General features: G+C 61.0%; 1 protein-coding gene across 2 annotated transcripts; it reads right to left on the bottom strand.

Moving 5' to 3' along the window:
- Positions 1 to 23: 23 nt before the first annotated feature.
- SUMO3 (small ubiquitin like modifier 3) lies at positions 24 to 11,473 on the bottom strand. 2 transcript variants are annotated; one of them, XM_044250849.1, is made up of 4 exons: positions 11,382 to 11,473; positions 6,418 to 6,546; positions 2,942 to 3,013; positions 24 to 1,299 (listed from the first exon to the last, which is right to left on the bottom strand). In XM_044250849.1, the coding sequence occupies exons 1-4, from the start codon at positions 11,400 to 11,402 to the stop codon at positions 1,222 to 1,224; spliced, it is 300 nt and encodes a 99-aa protein (XP_044106784.1). In that variant the 5' UTR covers positions 11,403 to 11,473; the 3' UTR covers positions 24 to 1,221. The 2 variants fall into 2 exon arrangements, with proteins under 2 accessions (XP_044106784.1, XP_044106783.1); XM_044250848.1 differs by lacking the exon at positions 11,382 to 11,473 and adding an exon at positions 8,640 to 9,553.
- Between the last annotated feature and the right edge of the window lie 9,659 nt (positions 11,474 to 21,132).

Genomic DNA, 21,132 nt, shown 5'->3' with positions numbered 1-21,132 from the left:
GCAGTACTTATTACAAGCCCGGAGACGGAATACCAAACTATATTTACTGTTTACAGTAGCAAAGGACAACAAATAATGTACAAATCGGTGAACGAACAGAACAGAGCCAGCAGACCACCCCCCCCAACGCCCAAAGAGCAGGACACAAAGGAAATGCAAACACCTTCAGCGAGATTTCAGGCAAGCAAGAGAGGACAGTCATGGTCACGCGTGGTGACTGGAACAAGGCAGCAGTGGGTTCATACACAAAGACAGGAGGAAAACTATCCGTTTAATTGGTGTAGATCCCAAAACCTCACAGAACCAAGATCACGTACTAAAGCTTAAGTCCCACACCTATTTGGAAAGCAGCACAGCCCACATCCGTCAGGGTGACATGGAGTCACCTTTCCGCGGGCTTCGTGGAATACACACTCGGGAGCAGGTCTTTCACGTGAAAACAAGTTCATACCCAGCAATACTGAAACCTGCTTTTTTCAGAGATACCATCATTACTCCGAGGAGAGAAAAGTGAGGCCAGGCCCTATGACCAAGGGAGACCCGTGGGGGTGGCTTTCTTCTCTAGGAAGGGGAAAGGCCTATCTCTGCGGCCTCAGGCGCCAGGCAGTGGGTGCCCAAGCCCAGGGCCATGTTGCCAAAGGACCTGCTTATTTTCCTTTTCACCTTTTAAAAAGCATTTCAGTATCTTCCCTTCAACTTCACTGTATCCTGAAACGCAGTACTTCTCAGCATTTAAAAAACCTGTGCCTACACGAAAGAGGAAAAGTTTATCTCCCTTCCCCAAGCTGCCCCCAAACTTGCCCAACAGAAGTGCCTCCGCCGCGGTGCTGTGAGCTCTCCAACAAGCAGTGGGGTGGGGAGCCAGACCCCTGCGGGTAGGTCCCCACCTAGACTACAAGTGGACATTCAGACCACAAGTCGGGGGGCAAAACTGAAGGGGGGAAAGGACAAAAATGAAAGCAAAAACAAGCCCCAAACCCCTCAGAACACATTTCACCCCAACAAAGACCAGTGCGACCGGCCCAATTCCAGCCGCGGGCTCCCCCTGCAGACAGTTCTGAGTTGCCCTCGCCGAATGTCAAAAGAGAGGGAAGTAGTTTTGGTGACCGTCCTTGGCTTTCCCCGGACTCCTTTGTGATGGGCACGGTCTCTCGTTCACTATTCAACAGCAGACGCAAGGACGATGACACAGTGGGGACAGTCCCTGTAGATGGGGCTCCTTTAGACACAGCCGCTCTCGGGCGAGCCTCCCGTCTGCTGCTGGAACACATCGATGGTGTCTTCGTCCTCCATCTCCAGCTGCCGGGGGTGCAGTGAGAGGGGAGGGCGGTTAGTTTCCTCGCCTTCCCAGGAATGCCGAGCCGTCCCAAGCAAACACACAGGCTCACCACGCGGTCTTCCTCCTCTCGGAGGACACCGTCCAGCCTGGCCACACCTGTGCGCGTCACACGGGGACAGATGCCCTACTGTGGACTTCCCGTGAGCCCTACTCATCCCCCAAGCCTCCCCCCACAGAACTCACAAAAGATGTTCAAACCTAAGGACTTAGAAAAACTAAGCCTCTGGGGGCACAGGCCTGGCTCAGTCAGTAGGGAATGGGACGTGTGATCTCAGGGTTGTAAGTTCAAGCCCACACTGTGTATACAGATCGCTTAAAAATAATGAAGTTTCAGGGGCGCCTGGGTGGCTCAGGGGGTTAAGTGTCTGCCTTCAGCTCAAGTCATGATCCCAGGGTCCTGAAATCGAGCCCCACACATCGGGCTCTCTGCTCAGTGGGGCGCCTGTTTCCCTTTCTCTCTGCCTGAGTCTCTGCCAACTTGTGATCTCTCTCTCTCTCTCTGTCAAATAAATAAAATAAATAATTTTTTTAAAAAATCAAGTCTTCAGAAAGAAAAGTAAATCTCATTAAAAAACAAACAAGGGTCTCAAGCTTTGACTGCCCGTGGCCCCCAATCCCATCCCACTCAAGAGCATCTAAGGAGCGGTGCAGGTCACGCCCCCGGACCCCACACGGAGGGGCTGCTGGAGCAGGAGAACACGCTGGAGCAGACGCGTCCTGCCGCCGGCTCCTCTCTCCGGGCACGGGCTGCTCACACGTTTACCCCGGCCTCCCCCATTCAGAGTCTGTGGAGGCTGGAAGTCTCCCAAGGACAGAGGTGTGGGGCTGGGACAGCAGGGCCTCTCCCCGGCTCAGGCCCCGGCAGCAGCCAGAATGACAGGAGGCAGGACAAGGTGCCCCCCCAGCCCCCCGGCCCGCAGGAGCCCCCCGCAGCCCAGCACCCCCGGTGAGCGGAGCGAGAGCTCCTGGAGAGGCACCCGCCACCCATCGCTCGGCGGTCCTGTCCCGTGGCCCCCTCCGCCCGTTCTCACAGCCCAGGACGGAAGACGGGTATCCTCTCGCCTCGCAGAGAAGAGGGAGGCTCCGAGACGGTCGAGCCACGGGACCCCAGGGTCACCCAGCTGGCGGCGGCAGCAGCACCCCAACCTCCGCGCCCTCTCTGCAGGCCCAAAGCCCTCCCACTGCAGTGTGCTGTGCAGCCGTGGGAGGGGTGCGGTGGGCCCGGGGAGCGAGCCCGCACCATGGGTGACGCCGTCTGCACCCCGGGGCGCAGCACTGGAAGGGCACAAGAGTCGGGCCGGCCATGGAGTTGCCAGTCCGGCGCCCTGGACGAGGCGCGGGCGCTGGGAGAGGGGGCACGGGTGCGGGCGCCGGTACCCCGTCCTCCGCCCCGTCCACCAGCACGGGGGGACGACGTCCAACTGGTCTCCTCTGAAAAGTGAGCCCCAAATTTAAAACTTAAATAACTGATTAAAATCATTAAGAAACGTCAGGTCTCGTGCGCGAGGCCGCCCAGTAGCACTCACCAGCGCACCCCCCGGGGCACGGCAGAGACGGGCGCCCCCACCCCCACAGCCCAGTGCCCGCCGCCGGCTTTCCTACCTGCGCGGGGGTGTCTGTCTCGTTGATCGGCTGCCCGTCAAACCTGAACCTGATCTGCCTCATTGACAAGCCCTGAAAAGAAACACCAGTTACCATTCGTGCTTCCAGGTGACACGTTAATTCCAGAAAAGAAAACATTTATCTCAAAACATGAGAATTGAGAACATACAGCCTTGGGACCCGCGTGATCATAAAACAGGCCGGCGGGCCTACCACACACTGTGGGATGCGCAGCTCGGAGACCCGGCTCTCACACCTTCCAGCCCCCGGGGTCGCGCCCTGTGGGGGCTGGCCCCCACGTCCCCCCAAAAGCGACCACAAGTTCACACGGCTCGTGCCACCACCTTTAAGAAGGTCCCAGAGAGAAAGTGAGGCCCTGTGACCCGAGGCAGTGAGGCCCGGGTCACAGGGCTGTGTGTAGGCCGGAAGCAGGCCGACCCAGGGCCCAGCCGGGGAGGAGCCCACGCAGACTGCTGCGCCCGAGGCCAGGGCCAGTGCGCGGGGGAGACAAAGACCCCTCCTAAGAAGCAACTCTGACTCCTCCCAAGCGAACAGGCCGGACTGAAAGCTGCGTCTCTGCTCCCTCCTGAAAAGATGACCCAAAACCCAAGGCATGAAGCACAGGGACACAGAGAACGGGAGAGGAGAGGGACCAGCAGAAGCAGACATGGCCACCCGCCAGGCGCTGCATGGCCACGGATACTAGACCCCAAGGTCGGGGGGGGGGGGGAACAGGGCTGGAGCCCCCAGAGGCTCAGGGCTGCTCACAGCTGACGCTCCAGCAGTGCCTGAAAACTGGTACAAGAAAGGTCCCTCCAGACCCCCAACTTGGGGGCCCCCTGCCCCAAGCGGCCAGGCACTGCCATTCCCCAGGCAAAAGATCTACTTTCCGGAGAGATGGGCTCTGAGCCCTGGGACAAGTGACAGCAGCCAGCGTGGAGGCCAGCCACCGGCCGAGCCCCAGCTGCCCGTCCAGGTGCACGTCCAGGACGCAGACAGGAGGCTGGGAGGTCCGCTTCCTGGAAATTTAATGACTCACAGGTTATGACACCTGCAAGGCACACTCCCCCCCGTACCCTCCCCAATGCTGGCAGGCCACCCCACCGGGGTTTGTGGGCTCTGTGCAGGTGGCTCTTCCTCAGCCTTTGGGCCTCACTCGTAGATATGAGCAGCTAAACACAGACTTGGAGACGGAAAGCCTCAGATGTGCAGGCCTCCGACCAGCGAGGAAGGAACGGGTCCGCAGGCACAGACAGGGAGGGCCCGGAAGACACAGACTCTGGAAATTCTAGAGACAGTCACTGCTGGGAAAAAGCAACCCTTAGAGAACAAGGGAGAACGAAGCACGTTTGGAAATTAGAAATCATGGCAGAGGCTGGCCAGCCCAAGTAAGATGGGAGCACAAAGTTAGAAGAACCTCCCAGGAAGAAAACCAACGGCATCAAGCACCAAGCCCGAAGCCAGTGGGCAGAAACGCTCCTGAGTGACCGGTCCAGAGCAGGGAGCTCCAAGACGCAGGGGCATCCCGAACACAGGGGACAGGACGGGAGAGGGCACTGTCCTCAAAGAACCAACGCCAGCCACGTTTCCTGAACTAAAAACACGTTTCTACACGGAGGGGCACCTGGCCGGCTCCACAGTGAAGCCCGTGACTCCTGATCTCAGGGTGACGAGTTCAAGCCCCACGACTGGTGGACTGATTACTCTCAAACTAAAAGGAAAAGGAAAAAGAAATAGGAAAAATGCATAGGGTAGCCTGGGTGGCTCAGTGGGTTGAGCCTCTGCCCCAGGTCATGATCTCACGGTTCTGGGATCGAGTCCCATGTCGGGCTCTCTGCTCAGCACGGAGCCTGCTTCCCCCTCGCTCTTCCTCTGTCTGCCTACTTGTGACCTCTGTCTGTTCGATAAAGAAAGAAAGAGAAAAAACGCACCAGGAAAGGGAACGGCACAATCATGCCCTTCAAAGCCGTGACAGTGACGTTTCAGGACACAGAATTAGGTCTTAAAATCTCTCAGAAAAGAGCAAAGTTACATCAAAGGACCGAGAAGCGGAATGTCACTGCACTTGCTATGCCAACACTGGGAGAAGACGATATGGTAAGAACGTGCAGCCCATGGTGACGCGCTGAGGCTTATGAAAAGTCGGTCACCTTCAGACACACACTGTCTCAAAGACGCTGCGTTTTGTAACCCTCCCACAGCAAGATGCCGGAAGACATGCCCAGAGGAAGATTAATCCAGAAAATACAGAGGATGGGGGCCAAAACCATCTCCAGAAGGGTTCTGAGGGGCTCTGCGGGGACGGCCCAGCCACCAGGGCAGTGGGGCAGGAAGGGAGGGACAGGAGGCGGCGTGGACTGCAGGACAGGCCCCTGGGCAGCGGGTGGACCATACAGGTGACGCGTTCACCATGATCACCCAGAAAACCCCCCGCAGGGACGGCCTCTGAAACCAGCTCTGGAAGGTGGGGAGGGACACGAGGAAGGCACACTGTGTGCCTATAGTGTTCTGCGTAACGACAGGTCCCAAGGCCACCACCGACAGAGCCAAGAACGGGAACAGGCCAGCAGGACTTCCAGAGCGTGCAGACACAGGCCGCCTCCCGCTAAGAGGACCAGGGCATCATGGAGAGAAGGCCGGGCAGGACCTGGTCCAGGAGCCCGCACCCTGCACCGCAGAGCGATGTGGACACAAGACCCCGCAGGGAGGGATGTGAAGGGTCTCAGGTCCCTGCACGTGAATGAGAACAGAGGACGGTGAGGTTCAAACAGCGACACGTGTGGACCAGTGATGGCAGCACCAACCGTAGCGGGCCAGGCCGTCACTGCGGGAGGGCGCTGGAGACCCGGCCCACCGCTGAGGCGCCGCCAAGCCAAGGGAGGAATGAAGGGTCTCCGCAAACCCGACCGTGAGCAGGGCCGTGTCTGCATGCACACGCTCCAGCCGCGGCTAGAAGTAACAACGGAAGCACGCGCGTCCACGACTCTGCCACTGTGCCCTGAAGGACACGGCCACACACGCCGGACTGTGGGGGAGCCGGCGGCGGGACCCGGCTGCGGACAGGGCTGACCCGCCACCTGCTGAGACACCGACAGGAGCAGAAGGACACAGCCAGCGAGGGGTGAGCGTGCACGTGCACAGACACACGCACCACATGCACTCGCACACTTGTGTGCACACACACACACTTGTGCACACGCTTCCAGGACTGTGCTCGTGCACCACCACGCACTCGCGCACACGCACACACTCGCACACATATACACCGAGCTCATGCGCGCTCACACACACGTGCACACGCATTTATGCATTCCGCTCGGTACACACGCTTCCGGGAATACCCTCGTGCACACACACGCACTCGAGCACACACTCGAGCACACACGCACACGTGCATCCGGGGCAGCGGGCACCGCCTGCTGTCGCGGGGCCAGGGCTCAGGACGGGAGCCCGGGCCACAGCGCTGGAGGACGCACCTGCCTCTCGCAGTACGCCTTCATCAGCTTGCTCAGCGGGGTGTGTCTCTTGATTTTGAACTGCACCACGGAGCCGTCCTGCCCGGCCACCTTGAGGTTGATGTGGTCGTTCTCGGTCTTCACGCCCTCCTGCAAGCACACACGAGACCGCGTCTCAGCACCGGCCCCCGCACGGCCACCATGCCTACGGGCCGCGGGACCTGCTGCGTGGAAGGCTTTAGGAGCAGCTCATCCGTCTCCGGCAGCCCCGAGTCCCTCGCACAACCGCTTCGTCTGGACACAGGACGCTCCCAACATCTACACAAGTCGACAGAATTCACGGGTTATGAGCTCAAAGGACAGAATCTGCTTAATGACGCTGGGAAAAACCCACACCCCATCTTTGCTGTAGCAGGACTCTCCCAGCATCCCAGCACGCGCCCGCTTCCCCGGACCTCGAGGACAAATGAGACAAGCACCGCCCACGGCATGAGCTCCAGGGCAGCGGCCCTGTTGGGGGGGCGGGGTCACCCCACTGGCCGCACCCCTCTCCAGCGTGCCTACGGGGGATCCTGCAGGCACAGGGCCCAGCCGGGGAGGAGCCCACGCAGAGGCCAGGGCCGGTGCGGCGGGGGAGACAAAGACCCCTCCTAAGAAGCAACTCTGACTCCTCCCAAGCGCTGCTCCCTCCTGAAAAGATCTCTCTGCTCACTACGCACACCTCACTACGCCGGCACTATCTGGGAAGACACGAGTCCTTTATTTTGAACAAAATGAGAAAGCTGGCCTGGGGCCCTTTGAAAATCAAGTCTACTGTGAACTGTGTTCCGTCCCCCTGCCCTCACACACGCAGGTCTTGCTCCTGCGCATCCTGCAGGACGGGGACCCATGTGTCCCGCCCCGGCGGCTGCCTCCCCCTCCCTCCTGCAGGACCCTCCGCCTGGGCTCCCAGGGATGTGTAGGGCTGGGCAAGCAGCAGCCCCCGAGGCAGGACTCCAGCAGCGCCACAGAAGGCGAACCAGCTGGGGAGCGCTGTGGCCTGGGCCGGGGCAGGCATGCGGACACCCCAATACCCTCCCTCTCCGGAATAGAGACGCCGCCGTGGCCCACCGGGCCCTGCACGTGGGGTGCTCACTGGCCCGCGGCCAGGGCGGAGCTGTGCACGGATGCCCCACACATGAAGGATGCATTTGTCGGCCTTTTTTTTTTTCAAATAAAGGTTTAATTTTGGAATGACTGTACATTTACAGAAAAGGAGCAGCCAGACCAGAGCTGGAACTGCGCGCGCCCCTCGCCAGGCTTCCCTCGCGTGAACGCCCCCCGTGCACGCTCCGTCTGTGCCCCTGGAAGCCCAGAGCTCGCGGCCGCACTGGCAAGGGAACGCTCACTTCTGTGACATCTCTGCAGGTTTCCCGCCAACGGCCTTTCTCTCTTCCAGGATCCAACCCAGGCCACCACACTTACATCCATTTAGAGATAGGACTTTTTTTTTTTTTTTTTTCAATTTTTTTGTGTTAAAATACACATAACAAAGGTGCCTGCATGGCTCAGGTGGTGAAGTCCTGCCTTCGGCTCAGGTCAAGATCCTGGGGTCCAGGGATCGAGCACGCATTAGGTTCCCTGCTCGGCGGAGGGCCTGCTTCTCCCTCTCCCTCTGCCCGCCGCTCCCCCTGCTGTGTTCTCTCTCCTTCTGCCACATAAATTAAAAAAAAAAAAAAATACATGTAACATAAAATCTACCATCTAACCGCTTCTGGCTGGTATTACACGCAGACCTGACCTTCTCCGACCTTCACCACACCCACCTCTAGAACCCTATTCTCGCGGCAGAACTGGGACTCTGCGCCACGGAACCCTAACTCCCCTCCACCCAGTGCCCCCATTCTCTGTCTCTGTGATTCCATCCCCTCTGCGCATCTCACGAGAGTGGATCCCACAGTGTTTGTCCTTTGGGGACAGGCTTATTTCACTTGGCATGATGTCCTCGAGGTTCAAACCCAGTGCAGCAGGGTCCACTACACGGGGGGCCATGGTTCCCATGCCCATTCCTCTGTATTCATCCGTCCACGGACCCCAGGGTTACTTCCATGTCGTAGCTGTTATGAATAATGCTGCCATGAACTTGGGGAGGACAAGTAACTCTTGGAGACCCCGCTTTCTGTTCTTTGGGGCAAATACCCAGGAGGATCGTGGCTCTGTATGTTGATTCTATTGTTAAATCCAGTAGGAACACCCACACTCACTCTGCTGTGACTGCACACTGGACGTGCCGGCCGTGTGCAGGCTCTCCGGGGGCTGTGTCTGACTTCGGAGAGCCGCCGCCCTCGTCGCTGGAGTTCTGATTCGCACTTCTCCATTTGTGACTCTGAGCATAGCCGACGGGCGCAGTGGCCATTTGTGTACCTTCGTTTGGAGAGCTGTCTGCTGGAGAGCTTTGTCCATGTCTGAATAAAGTTCTTTTTTGCTCTTGAGTTTGAGGAGTGCCCTCCGTATTCTGGATATTAATCTGTGATCAGACCCGTGATTTGCAAACATCTCCCCCTCTGCCAGCGGCTGCTGATTCCCGGGACGGTGTCTCTCGATGCACAAAATGTCTCATTCTCGAGGAGTCGGGTTGCTCTTTCCCCTTGTGGCTGGTGCTCTGGTTTCTTATCCAGGAAATCACTGTGAAGTCCACTGTCCTACGTTCTCTCCTAAGAGTTTCATTGCCTTGGGTCTTATGTGTCGGTCCCTGATCCATCTGAACTGCTTTTTGTATACGGTGTGAGGTAAGGGTCCAACTCTGTTCTTTCGCATGAGCACGGACGACGCATGTGCTTTTTTAACGAAAAGAGATGAAAGTGTCAAGACAGACACGGGGACTAGAACACAGAGCAAACAGACACACAGGGCAGTGGCTGCAGGCCAGCGCAGGAAGGCAGCAAAATTAGGGAGGACACTTCAGGCTGGTGCCGGCAGAGAACATCACAAACGGCTCTCCCTGAGGGAAGGACACCAAGAACAAACGGCCTGTCCAGACCCCTGGTGAATTCCTAGTAAACCAGCAGTAAAAGAAAAAAAGAAACAATGACCACAAATCACCAAGGTCACCCCCTGTGTCAGCTATCCAAAGGAGGCAGACACTGTTTTCCCAGCTGACCCCCCAGGTTTTCTTCCCAGCACCACGATGGCCCGCAAGTGCACCCCATCCTCTCTCTGAGCCTGGGAGGCACAGGCCTTCCTCGGTTCAGAAGTAGCGCAAATGAAGTTATCCTGACCCCGCACAGGGAAGCTGGCCACACAGTTGCGAAGTCTGAGGACACTAAGGAGGGCTGGAGTTGTCCCACGGTATTGGAACTTTAGTGAGAGGAAGCCGCAGAAAAAGCCCTAAAGGCGTTTCTATTTGCCCCCGGCAAGCCATGGACCCAAGATGGGAAATTAGAGTAAAAGGCCGGGCTGGCAAAAAGCAAAGACAGCTTCACCTGCCTCTGCCACAAGGCAGCGGCTCTGGAGCGCAGCCTTCTCTGAAATCCCAGCGGGCCGGGGGCCAGCCTGCACAAGGCCTGGAGAGGGGCAGGGCCCTGGGCTCCAGAAGGATCCGCTGCACCCCAGCCCTGCCTGCTGTGTGCACGGAGGCCCAGAGGTGCAGGGACTCCGGGATCAGAAGAAGCCTACGCAGGAAGCACCCACCTCAACGGATGCTCCGCTTGGGCAAGAACGATGGACCCCAACAGTGCAGACCAACAGCCTCAAAAGCTTGTTTTTGACAAAAGCAGTTACCGTAACTCACACTTCGCTAAGACCGCCACAGCACCTACATTGTCCACTATGTAGGAACCCAGACCAGGGAGTCAGAAAGGATGGAGGAGCACAAACCTGGAGAACACGATGGGGAAGGGGCGCCGGGGGAGGGGGGGGGAGGGGGGGAGGGGGGGCGGGTGGGGGGCTGACCTGGACACCAGGAGCGCAGCGAGGGGCAGGTGATGTGGGGCGAGGGGCGCAGACTGGAGAACCGGATGGGTAAAGGGGGGCGCGCACTGGAGGATGCCATGGGAGGGGATGGGGAGGGGCAGCACCGGAGCACACAGACGAGGAGGCGACGGGGAGGCACAAGCGCGCACGGAAGATGTCCCGGGGCGGTGGCGCACACCCGGAGGACCGCGGTGGGACGCGATGACTGGGGGACGCGGCGCCCACCGGATGACGCGGGCGGGGAGCCGCGCGGACACCGGGGGCGCAGCAGGCCCGGCTGTCGGGGGGCTCCCGCGGGGACCCAGCGTGCACCCTGTCGGCGCCCTGCGAGGGCAGAGCGGGGCGCGCGGACGCCGCCGGGGGAAACGCGGCCCGCGGGGGCGGGGGTCGCAGCGGCGGGAAGGTCCCCGCGAGGAGGTCTGGGAGAGGCGCGGCCCGGGGGGAACCGGACGGAGAGGGCAAGGGCGAGGCCGGGGGCAGGTCCCAGCGCAGGGCTGGTGCGGGTAGAGGGTGGGTGACTCCGGAGGTGGCCAGGGGGTCCCGGAGACGGCGGGTTCCGGCAGGAAGCGCCCCGACGGGGAGGGTCCAGGCAGGGGCTGCCCCGGCCCGCGCCCTCCAAGGGCCGCGTCCCCACAGCGCGGCGTCCTAGGTCAGCCCCAGCGGAGCTCCCGGGAGCGGCGGGGCGGGGCTTGGCCGAGGGGCGGGACCCGGGCCGTCGGGCGGAGCCTCGGTGGGGCGAGGCGCACCGCGAGGGCGGAGCCTGGATGGGGCGGGCCCGAGGCCGGGGCGGAGCCGGGGCGGGGCGCGCCGCGGGGCGGAGCCGGGCCGGAGGGGGAGGGGAGCGGCGTGCGGGGGAGGGGCGGGAGGCCCAGGGCGCGGGGAAGCCCCGCGGACGCCGCCTAGCCCCCGCACCCCGAGGTCGCGGAGGGCGCCCGGGGCGGGCCGGACCGGGTTGGACCGGGGTGGGGGGGCTGCAGCGACGGCGCGGGCGCGGGCCGACCCCGGGGCCCCGGCTCGCACCCGCCGGCCCTTACCTTGGGCTTCTCCTCGGACATGGCTGCGCGCGGCGGCGGGAGGCGGCGGCGGGGATGCAGGCAGCGCCGGAGCGGGCGAGTCACGCTCTCCGCCCGCCGCTCTCCCGCCGCAACTGCTCGCGGGGCCGCGCTTTGCCCCCCAAATCCCTGCGCGCCGGTTGGCTGCCGTGAGGTCACGTGGCGGCGCGCGTGCACGATGCGCGCGCCCCGAGGTGTCGGGCGCGCGCTCGTGTGGGCCGAGGTTCCTGGTGGTTGGAAATGCGTCACGGGGCGGGACGGCGCCATCCGGTGGGCCTGACAGCGGGGGCGCTCGGGGCACCGAGGGGCCCGGGGGCGCACACGGAAGAGGGGTGTGCTCAGGGCGCCAAGCGACCCCGGGGGCGCTCAGGACACCGAACGGCCCGGGGCGGGAGGGGGGGCAAATATACAAGGGGGTGCTCAAGGCACGGAGGGCCCCGGGGGCAGGGTGGGAAGGCCAAATGCTGTGCCAGGGGGCGCTCAGGACACCAAAGGGCCCGGGGGGCGGGGGGAGGCCAAATATTCAAGGGGTGCACAGGGCACCGAGCGGCCCAGGAGTGCACACAGGAAGTGGGGTGGTCAAGGCACCAAGGGACCCCAGGGCAGTGGGGGGCTGCTCCGGACACCAAAGGGGTGGGGTGGTGGGGAAACAGGGTCAGAGGCACTCAGGGCACCAAGGGGCCTGGGGCTGTGAGTAGGACCAGGGACTGCTCAGGGACCCAGAGGCACACAGGGAAGGGGAAGCAGGGGTGGGCAGGGGCTATTCAGGACACCAGGGGGCCCCGGGGCACATAGGGAAGGGGGGTGCTCAGGACATCCGGGGGGTTGCTCATAGGTGGGGGGCAGGGACAAAGATGGGCATGTTATCTTAGGGACTGAGAAGGACCTGTCCACTTTCTCCATGCCCTAGCCCACAGACCTCGTGTCCTATCCTCCCCCCCTTCCCGCTTCCGCTCCTCCAGCCAAGCCCGGGGCACACCCACTGGTCTCGGGCGGGGGTGCGTTTTTCAGAGCAAAAGGAAGGCAGGCCGGTGTGGTCAGCCATCTGTGGTGGGCACAGGGGACCTGGTGCGTGAGTTGCCTCAGAAGGCAGCCCCACTCCTGGAAAAGGCTCCACTGGCCCTCACGAGGAGCCTCACGTCCTGTCAGGAGCAACCACAGGTGGAGAAAGGTGGTCCCAGGCGGGCACACCTGTCCGCCAGCGACAGCTTGCACGCGTTCACTTAGCGCAGCCACGGGAACGCCAAAGCCTGCACCCCCCACCAGGGCGCCAGGGGGACAGAGCCCTGTGCTAGGCCTGCCCGGCCTGGCCACGTGTCTCTGGCTGGAGCCAGGTTCCATCTCAGCTGCCTCCACTTCCCCTCTTACCCATCCCTCCCGAGCCTGGTGACTGGGAGCCAAGCACCTGGCAGGGGTGCTGGGGGGATGGGTGCGGGAGGCTGTGCTGTGCCCGCCTTCCTGATGTTTCTGGAATGCACACGACACGGCAGAAACTCAGCACACACAGAATCTGCATGACACCATTAATTACATATTCGGTCTCTCGGAGAGCGTCATCGAGTCTAAGAAATCATACAGGGGAGGGTTGTGTCCGGGAAGCAGAAGGCTGCAACAGTCACCATCCTGGTCTGAAAACGAGAGGCTGGGAAACCTCCAGAAACACGCTTTTCTTAAACCATCCGAGACCTGGGATTGCAGCTTTGCCATCCTTAGGTCCAGGCCCCTCTAATCGGTTCGGGAAGATACTTTCCCGGGTCTCAGGATCTCACCTTAAAGTCTTTGAAGGTGTCTGTCCCTTCATTGTCCTCACTCAGCATACATCCTGGGCCAGGCCCTCTGGAGGTCTGTGCCTGGAGAGGAAACGGGGTCCCTGTAAAAGTCCACCCAGATCCAAGGACGCGAGGCCTGCCGAAGGGTAGGGCTGGACCAGGGCAACAGAATGTCCACCTGCCCCCACCACACGCACACACACACGCGCACACACACACGCACGCCCACACCAAGACAGCTAACACCAAAAAGTAAGCTGGGGGCCTGTGCTCCGCCTCAGGGAGAGAGACCCTCGCCCTCCCCGAGGTGGGGGAGCACGGGGAGGCCTGGACCCGAAGGTGGAGCAGGAACACTGAGAAACTGCCGCCAGCAAACCAGCCTCCCCCTCAGCGCTGGGCGACACCGGTGGAATTTGTGTCCGTGGACACACTGAACAAACCAGTACCACAAAACCCAGACCCAGTCGCCTCCCAGCCCCTAGACTCGACCCCCTGGGAGAGGAGCACCCATTTCCGGGTCAGCTCGGTCTCTGGGATCCTGCAGACAACATCTGTTCAGTCGGTGATTCTAAGACACACACACAAAGGAAGAAACCCACAATCCACACAGGAAAATCCAGATCCAGAGAGGACGCAGAAGCTGGGATGGTCTGGCCAGCTTTGTGTCCCGGCTCCCGTGGAAAAGGTCAGCAACATAAAGGAAAAGGTGGGGCTTCCCAGCCCGGAGACGGAGACCGGGAATGTGGCCACTGGAGACAAGAGTGTCACACCGATGAAGAATGCCTTCCTCGGGCTCATGAGCACAGAAGACACGGACAGGAGAGAATCCAGGAGCTTCTCGAAGAGACGAGAAATCACCCAGACTACAAGAGGGGAAACAGGTGGGAACCAGGAGAACCGCGCAGATGAAAGTACTGGAATGAATCATTTCAGTCTGAATTGCATGACTGGAGACACAGAAGAGAGAAGGGGCAAGAGAAAGTTTTGCAAAAGTAACAGCTATGGGTTTTCTAACCGTAAAGATACCATGGCTCAGATACGAATTCAGGAGACCCAGCCGGGATTTATGCCTGCAGGAGGCACACCTGTCCCCAGTGGCCAACCGCAAACAGAAAACGCATCCCAAAGGCAGGCGGGGACCCACACATGGGAGCCGGAAGGGCAGTGCACCTGTCACGGAAACCACGCCAGCCAGAGGACAGTGAGGACAGTCTGCCAAAACGTGGCCACAGCCCAAGGAGCAAGCCTCCAGCCCGTGGTCCTCCACTTCGGCCACGTGTCAGAATCATGGGGAGCATTTAGGGACAAGTGTTCATGGCCCCATGAAATCTGGAGGAAGGCTCCAGCATCAGTGGGCTTAAAAATTCCTCAGGCCGCGCAGAGAACCGCCATTGTGTGTGCAAGGCGAGCCCGAGGCTCCGAGTGGGGAGCTGGAGCGAGTCTGCCACGGGCAGCCCACCACGTGCCCTCAGCCACGGTGAGGACACTCCAGGCACCACGGGGCTCAGAAGTCGCAGGGAGCCCTGCAGGCCAGAGCTGTCAGGATGGAGCTGGGCCACTGTCTCAGTGCGGACAACGTGGTCCTGGGGCGGTGGGTGCCAGATGCCACAGTAAGTCACCCAGGCGGAGAGGGAACCGGAATTCTGTGAGCCGTGGGGGTCGTGAGGGCTCGTTGATCACAGGGACCCTCGGACGGGAACCAACACACAGTGAAGCCACCAGAGGCCAGTTCTAGGTTTGTTGGGTGGAGTCCCAACGTGACCGCCAAAACGGGGACTCCTGGCCCCCTCCCAGATGCTAGGGCTGGTAAGGACGGACCCTGTCATTCAGGCACATGCAGAGACCGTGAATTGGCCCCCAAGCCTTTCCCAGACGGGCCCGTGGCCATTTTCAAGGGTCGCAGGGTCCCGGAGGAAAGGGAGTTCCCTGAACTTCTGGGTCTTCTATCCTGGCTCTGTGGAGACCCCAGCCAGCCACGGAGGCCCACGGGGCAGAGGAGAAGGGCCTTGCCCTGAATCCAGCCCACGGGGCCTAGTGGGAACCAGGAGCCCCAGACGTCCCCTCACTGGCTGTGGTTGTAGAAAGGGCCGATAGGGGCCGCGGAGGGCTCTTAATTTTGGCTCCAACCTGGCTCTCAGGGGCCTGGAATCGAGCCCCCACGTCAGGCTCCACACCCCGCGGAGTCTGTTCCCATCTCTTTCTCTCTCTCAGTAATAAATAAATAAAATCTTTAAAAAAAAAAAAAAAAGGCTGGATGGGCGTGCTGACCCAGGGTGACTGGGGTCGCGCAGAAGAGAGGTGGGCACAGAGGGGAGGCCACGGAGGAGGCGGCCCGGGACAAACGGCCTGCCTGCGCCTCCGCCGGCCGTGAGACGCTGACGTTTAAATCCTCCCGGCGGTGGGCTGTCCCTCGCGGCAGCCGAGCACACCCACGCACCCCACTGCTCTGGCTGCCCCGGAGCTGGGTGCAACCGGAGAACCGCTGTGGGCCGTGGACGCTCACGGGGCGGTGATGCCCACCGCAGCGACCCAGCTGTGCCCGTGTCCCCGACTCCTGCCGGCAAACACACCCTGAAGGCTTTCCCTCCCGCGGTGGGGACTCAGAATGTCTCCACTCTGGCCTCAGGGTTTCCATGGTTACGGGGCAGAGGGGACGGTGACATCACCCTGAGCTCATTAGGCCCGGTGGGGACAGGAGCCGGCCGGAGGCTTCCCCGGCACCTGTGCTCCCCGAGGCAGCGGCTGAGCCCTTCCCCACGCAGGGGCGGCCACAGGGGTGCCTTCCTGGGGATCCGGCTGCCCGGGACGTGTCGGAGTGTCCCGGCAGGGAGGACGGTCACCATGCACTAAGCACCGCGAAGGTGGGTGCTGCACTCGGGGGGCCTCTTGGGACTTCGGAGGTGACCGGGTCCTCGCCTGCTGTGCCGCTCGCTCTCCCCCGCGTGCGGGAACCTCCTTCAGGCTGCCACTCCGGAGAGGCGCCTGGAGCTGCCCGCCCTGGGCCGGTCACCCGCAGACCCTGCCGCACAGACGCTTTGTGCGCCTTCGGGCAGGTCCCAGGAGAAGAACCACACAAAGACCATCTCTCGCCCTTGGGAGGAACACCTCGCCCTCTGCTGACAGCCGTCCTCCCCTTGAAAAGCAGGTCCTTGCTCGTGGGTACTGGGGGGCGGGCGTGGGGCTCCCTGCCCAGACTGCCCCGCACTAGCACCTGACCCACCAGTCAGCAAGTACACGTGCACCTCGGGGCCGCGAGGAATGGGGCGGCAGGTCGCGAACACGCCCAGACCCGGCACCACAGAGGCTCCAAAGTCCTGCCGGCCGACATCCCGCCTCCAGGCCCCGAGGCAGCTGCATCCCCACCCCCGCCCCCAGGCAGGGGTCATGTCTTCGCAGCTCTTAGATGCTGGGGCCGTGCGGTCGACAGGCTGAAATGGAGCCCCAGCCTTGGGGCTCCCCGAGTCCCTCCGCAGCCCACCACGGGCCACAGAGCCCGAGGAGCGCCACAAGCACAGCTCTCTGGGGTTTCCAGAGGCCTTTTCCTTCCCAGCCAGCCTCACCACAGCAAAGTCAGGAACCGTCTCTGGTGTGCTGCTAGCAGGCTGTCACAGAGCCCGGCCAGCCATGCGGTGTGGCCGAAGGACGGCTAAGGGCAGGCCTGCTGGGGCTCGGGTATGGCCCATGCCCCCTGCCGGTCGGCCACGGGGGCTCATCGTCACGGGGACTCCTGCACGGACGCTGGGGAGAAGTGCAGACCTCGCGCTCAGTCACGGACCTCCCCAGAGAGACGGGACCAGAGGCCACAGGCAGGTGACACGGACATGGGCGTCCAGTGCCTCCAGCTGGTGCTGGCGTCATTCTAGACAGCTGAGAATCAACAGCCCAACGGCCGGGTCATGTACCCATAGCCCAACAGTTCTCACCGCAGTGCCTGGTCCTCAGACCATCAGCTGGGACACGGGCCCCCAAGGGTCCACCCTCGGGCACTGCCAGCTGTGCCTCACAGTCCAGTTGGCCATAACACGCCAGTGCCAGAAGCGCCTTAGGACAGCCCCCCGCCCAAATGCCCACACCCAGGTCACCTGCTCGTGGCCTCTGACCCAGCCCCACTCCAGAGCCCCTTTTCTCTGGTGTGTCATCCTTAAAATGGGCTGGGAGAGAGAGCCCAGTGGTGCTCCGGGAGACTTCGCATGTGAACCTGGTCATGCCCAGAGGAGACACAAGCTGGCCATCCTGACGGGGCTCTTCTGATCTGGGAACCAGCCTCGTCCTCTCCCCGCTACCCGATCCTTCCCAGCAAGTCCCTGCTTACCTGGATGCAGTCAATTCCGCAACCGGACTCTGTCTCTCTTCCTGCCCAGCCTGGAAGGTCCTGGAGACCCTCTACTGGCATGAGGTGCCCAAGACGAGCACTGTCCTGCTGGCCCCAGCTGCACTGGGGCCTCGGGACCCGCCCGAGCAGATTCCATGGGGGCAACATGGAGGAGAGGGCCACAGGCAGAGCCGTTTTCCCCCCAGGCTCCTGCGGACAGACCGTGGCAGGCTCCACCACCGAGGGATGCTCGGGTCCAGGCCTAGGCCCCCCACCAGGCCGTGGCACACGTGTCCCTCTCCCCTCTCCTAGGGTTCTTGGGACACGTCTGAAGGAGGAATGCACATCTCCAGAGGACGCAAGTCCTAGAGAGGCCTTCTTTCAGGCCCTTCACTCAGTCAGACCGAGAGACTGGGGAGCCCCTAGGAAACATGCAATTGGATTCATCTGTTACACCTGCACCAATGAACAGTCCAGAAAGATGGAAAACTCTGATGTAAAATCAAAATTAAAAAGGCACCAGGGGCGCCTGGGTGGCTCCATCAGTTAAGCGTCTGACTCTCAAGTCTCAGCTCAGGTCTTGATCTCAGGGTTGTAATTTCAAGCCCCGCCATGGGTTCCATGCTGGGAATGGAGCCTATTTAAAATTTTTTTTTCTTTTTAAGGCACTAGAAAAAAACATAGACAATGTATGCTCATAATTTTGGAATGAAGAAAGGCCAAATACGACCACTGAAAAAGCCATAAAGGAAGACTGATGTTTATCTACATAAAAATACAAAATTTCTTCATGATAAAAACATGTGTGGAATGGATGGATGGATGGGGCGCTGGATAGACGAGCGGATGGAGGGGGGGGAGGGACGGGGAGGCTGAATAGCTGGATGGGTGGGCGGGAGGGTGGGTGAGTAGAGGAACGAGTGGATGGGAGGGAGTAGGGGGTAGATGGGGAGATGGCAGTGGATAGATGGGTGGGTGGGTGCGTGGGTAGATGGACGGTTGGAAGATGATGGGTGGAGGGTGAATGTATGGGCAGATAGGTGGGTAGACACAGACACATCCTACTGACCCCACTTCTCTAGTCAAACTCTGCTACATTTGGTGGCCAAAAGAACAGGACAGTAGATCTGAGTCAGGGGACAGATTACAGCACAGGACATTTCTTCAGGTAACTGGCCAGGGGAAGTGTAGACACGTGAATGGAGGGAGGGAAAGGGGGTGAGAGCTGCCAGGATGCCTGAGGACGTGCTTCTGGAGCTCCCGGGAGCAAGCAGGGGAGGGCTGAGGCCGAGCAGAGCTGGCGTGTTACGGTCACCGAGGGGGCCCGAGTACTGTCGAGGAGCGGGAGATGCAGGTGGAGGAGGCCACCATGTCTTTCCAGGCCGTCCAAGAGCGCGAGCCTTGTTCTCAGTGTGGCGGGGGCTGTGGAAGGTTTGAGAGACCCTCCACGAAGCTTGCAGTTTAAAGGTGTCCATCGGGCCGGGCTGGGTAAGAGGCTGCAGGCAGAGCAGAGACGAGCACGCGGCGGTCTGCACCCGAAGTCTGGGCTCCTGAGAAGCCACGGTCATGGGGCAAGGTGCCCTACCCAGCCGGGGTCCTGCCCACCCGCTCCCCGCCTGTCAGGCACCGAGTTAGCAGCCCTACGGTGAGCAGATGAAATGCGCCTCATGCCTGGTTAACGATTCTCTGCACCAAGTTAATATTCTTTCTGCCTGGTTAACTCTTCTTTCTGCCTCCTCAACAGTTCTCCATACTGGCTTAACTATTCGTTTTTATTCTTTTTAAAAGATTTTATTTATTGGAGAGATCGAGAGAGAATAAGCATGGGGTTGGGGGTGGGGAAAGGCAGACGAAGAGGGAGAAGCAGGGAGCCCGAGGCGGGGCTCAATCCCAGGACCCCAGGATCATGAGCTGAGCCGAAGGCAGACGCTTGACCGACAGAGCCCCCAAAGGCGCCCCAAGGTTTAACTTTTCTTCATACCAAGTTAGCTGTACCTTAGCCTGGTTAACAATTCTTTAGGCCGAGTTACTCCCTCTTCCAGTTCCCTGGGTCCCCATTGTTGGCCCGGCACGGCCCCCAGCTGGCAGCGCCCCTTCCCCACCCCCTGCCGTCTAAACATGAAAGACCAAGATGGTCTTGAGTAGCCTGAGGTGGCCCCCATGACTTCGTCAAAATGCTGAAAACAAGGAAACAGGCAATGCTGTTATCAGGGGTATGAAGTCCGGCATCAGGAGGCCTACGGAAAACCCTGAACCTCGGTGCCCGGCCCGAGAGACGCCGGGACTTCATTTCAACAAACGTGGGTCACTCAGAAGTAGAACAAGAGGTAGCTCCTAATGAAACCCGGTTCCGGGGGGGGAGGGGAGACTGGAGACCCTGCCGAGCCGGTTCCTGGGGTGGGGGGGCAGAGACTGGAGACCCTACCGAGGACTTCCATGCGAGGACTTGGGGTGCAGGTGGCTGGGCCAACCAGGGGGGCGCCTGGGGGGCTCTGTTGGTCAAGCACCTGCCTCCGGCTCAGGTCTCCATCCCTGATCCTAGGTGTTGGGTCCCCTGCTCTGCGGGGAGCCTGCTTCTCCCTCTGCCCCTCCCCCCACCAGGTGCGCACACACGCTCTCCTCTCTCAAGTAAATAAATAGAATCTTAAAAAAAAAAGAAAAGTGATTTATCTGTGGTGAGCAACTGTTCTTAGCATCCAGGGTTCAAACAATGAGACCACTGCTCCAGGACCGGGGTAAACAGCATCCTTCAGCTCTGGGGAGCAGAAACCCCACCAGATCACGTACGTTGTGGCCGAGCTGCTCCCCTGGTGTTTCTCCGCAGGGTCAGTGTCTGCTCTGTGCGAGGGGTGGGACCTCCATCCCAGCGTCCTCCAGCGCTTTCCAGGGCACCTGGCGGAGCTGTTGGGATGGCCTCAGCGGCTGACCCTGGCCGGGCCAGAGAGGGCCCCAGTGAGGGTGGGGTGCACTCCCAGGCCCAGCAGGCAGCTCCTGCTGGTGGCATCACAGAGAGGACAAGCTGCCTGCCGGCAGGGGTGCAGAACCCCAAGGGCCCCAGGGATCCCTGGCTACAAGGCCCCGGGGAGGAAATCCCTGCCAGCCGGTGAACATCTCCAGGCTTGGGGCCTCCAGACGCGCGGCCATCTGTCCACAGTTGCAGCTGGGGTGACATATCCATGCACCTCAAGCCATTTCTATCCTTGGGCAGATCCTCTGGACTCACAGGCCGTCTTGGGGGGCTATGTCCTCAGCAGAATGCATGGGACCGGGGATGGGGGCTCAGCAACACCCTGTCTTCACCCCTCCCAGCATCCCGCAGGGGGAGTCCATGCCTCCCGCCCCACCTCCCGTCAGCCTTGGCCGGACACCTCTGTACCAGGGCACCCCACAAAGACGTGCCTGCTGCCAGAGCCGCGGGCTCCTCCACCTCGATGTAGGGCCAGAAGCGGCTCCCCGGCGGCAGCGACGACAACGAGACCGCAGGTGTCTGCAAAGCACTGGGCATCAGGAGCCTGTAGCTCTGGGGCCTCACGGGGCACCTGCCAGTCCTCCTGGAGGGGTTGGCACCCAGAACTGCCGCTGAAGCAGCTGGGCCCGAGACCGGCCCCGCACAGCCCCGAAGAGACCAGCAGGAGCAGCAGGCATGTCTGAA

The sequence above is a fragment of the Neovison vison genome, chromosome 6 (genome assembly GCF_020171115.1).
Source record: "Neovison vison isolate M4711 chromosome 6, ASM_NN_V1, whole genome shotgun sequence".
Taxonomy (NCBI): domain Eukaryota; kingdom Metazoa; phylum Chordata; class Mammalia; order Carnivora; family Mustelidae; genus Neogale; species Neogale vison.
The sequence above is the reverse complement of the archived record's forward strand: the minus strand, read 5'-3'. Positions and strand labels throughout refer to the sequence as shown.

Coding starts and splice junctions, on each gene's coding strand:
- SUMO3 (XM_044250848.1), bottom strand. CDS start 8,753: ATGGAGAAGTGCGAATCAGAACTCCAGCGACGAGGGCGGCGGCTCTCC. Junction 3,014..6,417: donor AGGCGTACTGCGAGAGGCAG/GTGCGTCCTCCA, acceptor GTTTCTTTTCAG/GGCTTGTCAATGAGGCAGAT. Junction 1,300..2,941: donor AGACAGACACCCCCGCGCAG/GTAGGAAAGCCG, acceptor CACCCCCGGCAG/CTGGAGATGGAGGACGAAGA.